The following is a 10,580-nucleotide window of genomic DNA, read 5'->3' on the forward strand; positions in this document are numbered from 1 at the left end:
TAGTATAAATGTAATATAACGGCAACGTTCCTTCGTTCGCGGAGACTGCATTCACGGTAAACGCTGCATATGTCGTCTCAGTCTGACATTTTATTTCAAAGGGTGCTATAGCGCTGAACTTCAGCGATACGGATTTAACCGAGCCCTAGAACCCCTTAAAACCTGGCTTATTAGTTCAGTTTCATGGTTCAGAGGAAGCCTACAGTGACATCATATGCCTCAGGGATTCATAGTGAGATAGTCGAGATGCTGTCAGTTGAGAGAATGCACACATCCCACTATCTATTCAAAGCTAATAAACCAAAGAGGAAGAATAGTCTTGTGGTAGTTGTAACCTGACAATAGAGGAACAATAGCATAGCTTTGCAGCATTCAAATAAATATACAATACATAAGATAACAGGAATAAACAAGGCTTTAATTGAAACAATGGCAATAGTTTAATTCTAATAAGTTAGTCTCATTTAGCAAATTTTTACTGACAAAATCAAAATGCACACTTTTCGGCACTCCACAATTAAAATATAATTCTAATAATTTTGTTTACACGCTTAAAACCAGTCACCAATTACAACATATGTATTTTATGCAGGTTAGAATGTGTGTTATGCACATTTCTCCCTCTTCCATAGGTTGCTCTCCAAGCAATAGAATACAGATTAGCTGCACTTTCAAGTACACAGTTAATAAATGTACACCTAGGCTGGGATGCAATCGGAGGCGTGCTATAGAACAGCCCACTAGAACAGACTTTAAGGTCATTTACGCTGGAGCTGACATGTACAGTGGTTACCGTGAATAGGATTTCCACAAAAGTATGAGAAAATGCCTTTTAAAAAAGGTGCATTGTCGGCTGTCTAGTGCGCTGCTCTATAACACACCGTGAATTTATTTCAGGCCCTAAAGACAGGGTATCTCAAACAAATCAAACGTTAGATATGTTATTGTCAACAGTAACATATGAGTACAATCACACAACTAAATAAAGGAATACACAAAACATGCAATAAATGTATGATCTATCAGACAAAACTGATACATATTTTACCCTTTCATACTGTATACTGATTTTCCTATTGTTGAGATGGGTGTAAAGGCCTCATCATTGTCACCACCAGAAAGCTTACAGGTATACCCAAATGACAAGGCAATAATTCTGAAAAAGCTAATCATGAATCCTTCGTACATCCTTTGGTTGTTGAAAGCAGCTACCCTCTCTTAACTTATAAACATTGATAAATCATGTTAAAACAAAGACACAAATAACATTTTGTTTTCTTTTGGAATTCATGATTTCAAGCTCAATTGATTGATACCATTGACTTGTACAGTAAATGCATCTTTAACAGCTGGTCCAGGGTAAAATTGTTGTTTTAACTCAATGGTAAGGAGTAGGACAGGGGTTGAGAAAGAGATGACCCTAGAACAGATGTTAACAGCAAAATAACCACAACCTTGTTGTGCATTATGCTAACTTATAGTGTAGGAGCTTGCCCTGGATGTGAATCAGGTCGCAGGTCTATGCGTTGTGAAGCTCATGCTCCTGCCCACTCCTACCTACTGCGTCTGGGTTCGACAGAGGGTCCAAGTCTGCGAACAGGTTGAACCAGGCTGAGAGGTCTTTGGCGGTCTCTGGCGTCTCTGTACAATCAGAACCAGAGGTAAACCATCTCACACAGTAAACTTGGATGTTGAATAGTAATGTCTTGTTTAATACAGGGCTTCATCTGACTCAGACATTGTGCTATTTATACCCAACAAGTACTCCGAAAGCATTCAAACAGGTTCTTGTTAGAAACACACCTTTTTTTTAATTTTTATGCGCTAAACCCTTTCAATTCTATACATAGGTTTTACTTGTTTGGCCCAATCCTACCTCTCACTGCTGCTGGCCTAGAGGGGTTCTGATTGGCCCCAGATGATTGCTCTGTTGCCTGGGAGATGGGCTGTGGAATGCTCATGGCCCAATCTGGAAGGGAGATGCAGATTTACATCCATCTTCAGGGGATACACATCGTTGCTTGATCCAGGAGACAATTACTTTCACACAGAACTTTTGACTTTGTGCAATAGACAAGAATATTGCAATTATTGAACACTGCATGTCTTCACCAAATCTATGCATGTTCTCCAAAATACAATTGTCAGTCCATAACCATTTCAAAAGGTCAAATAAGGGGGTACTTATTTATATTTGTCCTGTTTCACGCATGTACAAATATGTATGTACCCTGTACAAGTGTGGTGTGAAATGGAAATGTATTTAATAATACATTTAGATCCACATGAGGTTAAAAGATTATATTTCAGTATGACTGTTCATTTCACACGCCCCCATGTGAATATAGACAAACACAAAATCAGATGAGGGACTACTGTAGTAGTCGCTGCCCAGACCCAGAGAGTAATGAAATGGAAAGAGATGAGCAATTAGCTATAGTTAAGCGAGTCAAATAGCCAGTGTCAGTAGCCAGTGCCTATTACTAACACAGCTGTAGTAAAAAATGAATTTAAAAACAAAATCATTTTAGGGCCACTTTCTCTGTGTGGAAATAGTTACGCATGGTGAAAAAAAAAGGTTTATTTGTTGAAGTACTTATTCAGAGAGAAGAAGAAAAAAAACTGTCAAGGCCAACTGCACAGCCCTAATTATGTCATTTCTGGGCTCATTCATAAAATCTAACCAACCACAGGGTTGAATTTAATTACGCTAATAATACAAATTGATTCAATTGTTTCATGCTTCATACTCTGGTCAGGGATTTCTCCTCAATTTAATCAAGAATGATCACTTACATGCTTTCTCTCCACAAAACCCTGTGTTTTGGAACAAACCACACGGTGATGCTTCACATGGTTTGTTTTTCAATGAAGAGAAATGCAATCTGACCAATGAAGAAATATGCACAACAGCGTAGTATGATCTACAGTGTTTGACCTCTGACCTGAGAGAGAAGATTGGAGGTTGTTCCTGTTCTGGTCCAGGAGGTGAGATGGGAGGAAGATGGAGTCTTCCTCCTGCTGGGGTTCCACTAGGCCCCCTCTACTAGTGGCTCCGCTCCCCTGGTCCCCCTTACCAAACACCTCCTGCCACTCCTGTGAGAACTCGCCCTCATCCAGAGACGTGCTGCCCAGAATCTCATTCAACAAGGCCATGCTGTCCCTCTCTCCACCCTCCTCCTGCTCCTGATGAGAGAAGGCTGAGAGAAGATCCTCAGGCCCTGGGATAACCAATCAAATACTGTGTTATTTAGAGGTGGGCAGTGGGGCCTAATAATGGGTAGTTGATATGTTTTGAGGTAAAATAAGAAATAATTTCACATGATCTGTTCATATATTTTTCTCTGATATTCATTTAGGACACAGACACATACGTTGAGGTGGTGCTTCTGTACATTACCTGTCATTTGTCTATTAAGGTCGATGTCTTCAAAGAATTGTCCAGAAGGTGTCTTGGTTTGAGCTGCATAGGATGATAATGAAAAGTGCATGGTAACCTAATTTAAGGCCTAGATTCAATCAAATTAAGCGTTAACCCGGACTCCATGCAGCCAATGGCAATGTCCGTGATAGGTATGATGCCGGTAGCCACTTGTGGATTTGACAGCTCTAACACAGTTCCACCTCAGACACTGTCAACACAACAGCTATGCGAGTGTTGGGAATCTGATTTAATCTAGCCTTAAATCCATCAATATAGAACAAGTGTGCGTTACAATGGCTTGTTAAATTAGCTGAAATATTCATAATACACTATTGTCCTTTACCTTCTTCATTGGACTCTTCATTGGGATCTATTGAGATAAGTCTAAGGACAACAAAAAACATGTTACATGTAGTGTACAGTATAAGATCCTGTGTAGCCTAATGTAAGACTTTAAATTCATTCTGTCATGTTGTACAGATTTCCACTTACTGGCCATCTGCAGTCTCCTCAAGATCGGTCTTTGTTTTGACTTTCTTCTCCCTCTTTTTCTTCGATTCCTGAGATGACAGTTTATCCATGGGGTCTTGGAGGCTCTGGAAGTAGAAGAATTACATACTGGCAACGTCACAAGACATGACGCTGACAACGACACCTTGTGCTGTCATCTAAGTGAGGCCTTGTGGTGAAACATACAGTTCTTTCTTAATGTAAAGTACAACACTGTACAGACACCTTTTGAGTATATCATAGATATAAAAAAACAGACTATTCACCGATTCCAAAATCCTGACAAAGATGATACAGCTTACAGAGGGATAGGGCTCCCCGAGTGGCACAGCGGTCTAAGGCACTGCACCTCAGTGCTAGAGGCGTCACTACAGACCCTGGTTCGATTCCAGTCTGTATCCCAACCGGCCGTGATTGGGAGTCCCATATGGCGGCGCACAATTGGCCCAGCGTCGTCCGGGTTAGGGTTTGGCCAGGGTAGGCAGTCATTGTAAATAAGAATTTGTTCTTAACTGAATTGCCTAATTAAATAAAATAAAAAAATATATATGATAGAGGCCTCCCTCACCTTGATTGTAGAGAACTCATAATGCTGGCAGCCCTTAAAGCTCTCATGAATGGCAGCCATAGTGTGAGACGTCTTCTCCCAGAAGTGCAACAGGGTGGTCTGAAACACACAAATACATATTAGCGCCAGGCTGTAGCCAGCAATTACTATTATGCAATAATTATTATTTTACTTTCTGTGCATACACCACTCCTTGATATTCTGGTGTACCTGGTATGTGGTTAAAACATGAGAAAGCAGATTGCAGCGGCTGGCTCCTAATAAATCGACTTTTTGGCAGACATCATTCTTCAGTTTGTCAAAGCTTGTTTTAGTGGTTCGCACCTGCACTTGAACCTGAGATGGAGAGAAGAGATATTAAATATTGCCCAACTGAAGACGGGATCATAACATAGGCTAACATTGCACGGAATAACGATCATCACGCATGAGAATACACAGATGTTGCAAGTGCAACTGAAGTCTTTCTCACTCAAGATAACCCCTGAGTGCAACCAACACAAAACTGAAGAAAACATGCCTTTCCCCTAGTTCCCATGAATCAGCTCCACACTAAAGTACACAATCACACACAACAATTTTACAGTAAATTGCACCATCTAGTGGTAAATATAACAATTCCATTTTCTGTTTGATTCTATGAAACTCAGATGTAATTCTTTTTGTACAGAAACAGGTACAAATGCCTAATCAATCTGGCCCACAGACTTCATTCATACTGTTTAAACAGTCCTTCTTCCTGATATGATCGAGACCAATATCTAAAAGAGAGTATCCAAACCTTGCGGAATTTCTCCATCTGTTTGTGTGTGTCTGGATCGAGCTCCTGGGATACGTCCTTCATCCAGAGCAGTGCTCCACGGTATTCCGTCCTGGACTGTTCCATGCGGTTCACCGTCAGCCAGGTGTCAGAGATGGCCCGGTATCGGAAAGTCTCCACCTCCTGGTAGAGGCGAGACAAAGGACTACGAAGAGACAGCCTGAGGGGGACAAAAGACTGTCATCAACAGAGAACAAATCCACTCATCCAAATGAAGTGCAGCTGACACAATGTGGATGAGTGAAGAGCAGCAGCTGGACAAAAAGATACATTTAGAAAGAAGATGATTGTCTGTTCACCTTGTTTCTGCTCCTGAATCTTTTTGACTGGGTAATTGGTCACTAAAGCTTAAAGATGGAGCAGCAAACAGGAAGTAAAAATTAACCTATGAACAATTACCGAAACAACATGGATTACCATAGCACTCTCTCAATTATGAGTCATCAGTTTCTATTCAAACACTCCGAGTACGGTGTTGATACAGTAGAGGCCTATGTCTGTCATAATACAAAGCTGTCACTGTATGCCGTTTTCTTTCTTGCCTCTCTTCACAGCAGACTCCTAGCCTGTCCCTTAGGAGCCAATTGATGCAATTTTCTATCTCATATCTCTCTACACTGGTAGTCTATCTTCTCTGTAAGAGGGAGACTACCATCATAGGCAGCGTGTGAGTTTCAAGTTTGAGGAAGCTAATTTTCACCATAAAACTGTACCTTTTATAAATATAGCATTCCATGCATCATCACATTTGCAGACTTATGCAAGATAGCCTACTATTCATAATGCGATGAGTAGATTGGACAGTCATGATTTAGGCTAATAATATAACTCACTGTTTGCAAAAAAGACTGTTCAATGCATGGCTGAGTGCGTAGTGACGTAGAGCTATATCAGATATGTTTCTTCTCCCTTCTTTACACAGGAAACATGTGGCCTTTTATAAACACATTTCATGAAATTCTACTACACTTTATATGACTGGAGACAAGCAGAATCTTTTTTATAAATACGAAAAAAATGACAAGGTAACCTACTCTGCTGAGAATGACAAAAAGACCAATAAAAATGGTCTCCCCTTCTCCTAGGCCTAATATACGAGAAGGAGAGACACAAATACTTACAATATGACGTCCATCTAACCCAGAAGAGGAAATTATTGTCCAAAAACAAAAAACTTTCAAGTGGCACCGATCAGTGAACATGTGAACTCACCGGGGATATATAGCCGATGATCTCGGCTGGTGCTGATAAGTTTGTTTGCTGAATTAAGTTGAGAATTTAAAAGACAGTCTTTTCATCGTCTTCCCTTTACAGCAATAGCCATTTGCTTTCAAAACTATGTTTTCCCGCGATTGTATTTTGAAATATTGCAATATGCCTGGCTCTACTTTTCACTTAGTCGCAACTCAACAATCATCTATTTCGTATTTGCAGCGCACGCTGCAGAAATTCCGACTGAAGGCAATGCGATTTAAAACAATCTACAGCTAATCTTTTTTTACATTTTATTTTTTACATTTAGTAGATGCTCTTATCCAAAGCAATTTACAGGTGCAATTAGGGTAAAGTGCCTTGCTCAAGGGTACTGAACACATTTTTCACCTAGTCGGCTCAAGGATTCAAACCAGCAACCTTTCAGTTACTGGCTCAACACTCTTAACAGCTAGGCTACCTGCCACCCATTTTAAAGAAGCTAATGGTCCTCTGTGGCCAAATCATGCTTTCTGGTGTAGTAGCCTATGTTGAATGATTTGTATAGACAGGAGTAGGCTAATTAGGCTATATAATTTTGGCAATTTAATTCCCCTAGCCTTATGGACACACCGCCTATAACTACCATCCTACATGTCCGTCTCGCTACACTAGTAGTCTATCTCGTCTCCTCTGGTAGAGGGAGAGAGACTACTATCCTGCATGTCTGTCTCTCTACCTTGTAATGTGAGCCCCCTATCCTGTCTGTCTCTCTATCTACACTGCAATATCCAGTGTGTCTGTCTGTCCTCTGGTAGTGTGGTCCAGGTACAAACCTCTGCTGGGAGGAGAAGCAGAGGGCCTTCCCGGTAGCCTGCATGATCTTCCCAGCTCTGGTCCGGTCCTGGGAGCCCTGCGATCGTAGGAACCGCCCCAACTCATTCTCCTCCTGGGATAGAACTGAAGAGGAGGGATAGAGCCACATGGTAGAACTCAGAGGGTTGAACAAGGCTTCAGAATCCGGGTCCAGAAGAACCTTGGGTATCCTGATGTAACTGGGTCCGAAATGGAAGTGGGTGCCAGATGCAAGGGTGAAAAGACTCACAGCAGATTCTTCTCTGGTACTGCTCGATCACCTTCAATAGCTCCATGCACGTCCTCTGGACAGAGTGAAACACCTACAATGCCATGGAAAAATGACGTATGCCAGTCAACAAATATATGCATTTTACGCAAATCTTTAACAGTCATCTGCCTGTGTTATGTGAGATAAATAAAGGTTGATACTTGATATTGTCAGCTCAGGCCTTTGGTAATTGGAGCAACAGTTGTCTGTGTATCTATGACAATGTATTCATGACACAGTAACAAAACAGATTTGAAGCATTTCATCTGTGAAGCTAACCTCCAGTTTGCCATCCAGGTCTGCGTCTGACGCCACGACATGTTCGTCCTCTTTCTTTCCAGTGACCTTGATGATCTTCTGTTTGGTTTTCCAGTACTTTTGCTGGAACTTGTTCACAACAGATGAGTCTTGGCTTTCAATAAAGCGGTCAAAATACTCCCGAGAGTAGCCACCACTGCAATGACATTCGAAACAGTCAAAGTCTTGTTACTTTATCAACCATATGGCAAAAAACAAGTACATTTGTGATGTTAATTCAAAGAATATGGGGAGTGTTTTTGTACTTACTAATTTCCCCTCTCCATTTTGTCAGGTTACCTGTAACATAGGTTACATGTTATGTCATGGCTTTGCAGGCCAACTTCAACTCCCTTCACCAGCTAGGTCTAGACCAATTGTGTTGGCAATGGACTAAAACTGTATGAATTTCTACCTGCCCATTGGTTGAGGTCAAATATTAACCAGAAGTAGCTACTGTGAAAACAAAGTTGACATCCACACCATTATGAAAAGTGCACCTGCTGCCCCGCCTGTTATCCTAGACAGTCATGGGCAAATTATTGGGAGAATGGTCAATTTATTAGCCCAATCCTTATGTTATTTTCATGCATGAATACATTTTTTAGACTAGTTGAGTATCTGGGACATCAGCATTTTGGGGTTCGATTACAGGCTCAAAATGTCCAGAAACTGCCTAGAAGGCCAGCCACCTGGAGTCGCCTCTTCACTGTTGACATTGAGACTAGTGTTTTGCGGGTACAATTGAATGAAGCTGCAAGTTGAGGACTTGTGAGGCGTCTGTTTCTCAAATTAGACACTCTAATGTACTTGTCCTCTTGCTCAGTTGTGCACTGGGGCCTCCCACTCCTCTTTCTATTCTGGTTAGAGCCAGTTTGCTCTGTTCTGTGTAGGGAGTAGAACACAACGTTGTATGAGATCTTCAGTTTCTTGGCAATTTCTCACATGGAATAGCCTTCATTTCTCAGAACGAGAATAGACTAATAAACAAAGTTATTTGTTTCTGGCCATTTTGAGCCTATAATTGAACCCACAAATGTTGATGCTAAAGATACTCAACTAGTCTAAAGAAGGCCAGTTTTATTGCTTATTTAAAATCAGAACAACAGTTTTCAGCTGTGCTAACATAATTGCAAAAGGGTTTTCTAATGATCGATTAGCCTTTTAAAATGATAAACTTGGATTAGCTAACACAACGTGCCATTGGAACACAGGAGTGATGGTTGCTGATAATGGGCCTCTGTACGCCTATGTAGATATTCCATTATAAAAAAATGTTTAAATTAAAATCCGTTTCCAGGTACAATAGTCATTTACAACATTAACAATGTCTACACTGTATTTCTGATCAATTTGATGTTATTTTAATGGAGCAAAAAAAATTGCTTTTCTTTAAAAACAAGGACCCCCAAACATTTGAACGGTAGTGTCCCTTTAAAAAAAAAGTTTAAAAAAAAGTATATAAAATGTATCATGTTTGGGGACTCATTATCTTGCTCGATACAGTTGAAAACAAAAAAATAATTATTAATTCAGAAGTAGGTAGGATATTTATATATATATATATATATTTATTTTGTAGATATTCAATAACCTTTTACAAAATGAAACAAGGCTCAACCTATCATGCTAGTCTAGTCTGTTGGCTAACAGTCCACACCCGAAAGGGCCTGCCTGGCAATACTCTGTCACGATTCAGCAGCCTCTGATAATAAGATGCCTGGTTTTAGGCCTCTCGCTGAGAAGGCAAGCACGCACCTTGTTCAAGACATTATCATCGGATAGCCAAGGATAATGCCATAACATAAGACTTTTATAATAAGATGATTCCTGCATGTGAGTGAATGAATGTAATATCCGGCTTTATTCGGCCGCCGTACCGGAATAAACACAGAACGCTTCACATCATCAGCGTATGTGAACCAGACTGCCCTCTCCATGTTCTTGTAGCCGCCAATAAACGCCTATTGACCAAAGCAATTCATTTACATTGAAAATCAAGATCACATACCTTGCTGTGTTGATAGCCTACCATTCAGCTATAGCCAACGTCCATACATTTATTCTACTATTATTGACTGTAGGCTATACAGCGTAACCAGCTGCTCATTCTGTTGAATACAATCCTTGCGCAGAATGGTCGATGACGTCATGTAACAACGCACCAAACTCGCTCTCATAAAAAAGGGTGCAGTCGCGTTTGTTGATCAAATATTTGCGATTAGCAAATAAAGCTGCAGAATATCCTCCCTGCGTTACATACGTGTTTGTCGTGAAAAAAAAAACATGTTACAAATAATTCTTTGGGAAATTGTTTTAATAAATGTTTTATTGTAGGCCTGTGCGAGCTGTAGTGGCCTTAAGGACTCGGTTGATAGTAAATATGAAAAATTACATTAAATGGGGACAGTAGGTAAAAATAGCGCATCTTGATGCCCACTACAGAGGACATTTACTAACAAGCTTCTATTTAATGTGGAAAAAGAATAATATTACACTGCTCTGAAAACTCACCTAACTATTCCTGAGATATGTACCTGTTAAGCTCTGTTTATACCTGGTTCTAACTTGCATCCTTTGTCTTGTCGACATTCTGACTGTGCCCTCATTTTCAGACAGGTGTAGACGATTACAAGATGCATTG

General features: G+C 40.4%; 1 protein-coding gene across 1 annotated transcript; it reads right to left on the reverse strand.

Annotated features, from left to right (window-relative positions):
- Nucleotides 1–397: 397 nt before the first annotated feature.
- ica1 (islet cell autoantigen 1) lies at nucleotides 398–10,132 on the reverse strand. Its single transcript, XM_014164993.2, has 14 exons — nucleotides 9,948–10,132; nucleotides 8,207–8,236; nucleotides 7,919–8,093; nucleotides 7,619–7,691; nucleotides 7,350–7,473; nucleotides 5,284–5,482; nucleotides 4,713–4,838; nucleotides 4,503–4,601; nucleotides 3,917–4,020; nucleotides 3,768–3,808; nucleotides 3,401–3,463; nucleotides 2,946–3,221; nucleotides 1,877–1,969; nucleotides 398–1,641 (listed from the first exon to the last, which is right to left on the reverse strand). The coding sequence occupies exons 2-14, from the start codon at nucleotides 8,221–8,223 to the stop codon at nucleotides 1,520–1,522; spliced, it is 1,512 nt and encodes a 503-aa protein (XP_014020468.1). The 5' UTR covers nucleotides 8,224–8,236; nucleotides 9,948–10,132; the 3' UTR covers nucleotides 398–1,519.
- Nucleotides 10,133–10,580: the final 448 nt, after the last annotated feature.

This window comes from Salmo salar, chromosome ssa02, assembly GCF_905237065.1.
Source record: "Salmo salar chromosome ssa02, Ssal_v3.1, whole genome shotgun sequence".
Lineage (NCBI taxonomy): Eukaryota > Metazoa > Chordata > Actinopteri > Salmoniformes > Salmonidae > Salmo > Salmo salar.

Excerpts from the sequence above, each read along its gene's own strand:
- ica1 (XM_014164993.2), bottom strand. Across the intron at positions 4,602-4,712 it reads ATGTTTTAACCACATACCAG|ACCACCCTGTTGCACTTCTG; the intron begins GTACACCAGAAT and ends TGTGTGTTTCAG. Across the intron at positions 3,464-3,767 it reads TGAAGAGTCCAATGAAGAAG|CTCAAACCAAGACACCTTCT; the intron begins GTAAAGGACAAT and ends CATCCTATGCAG.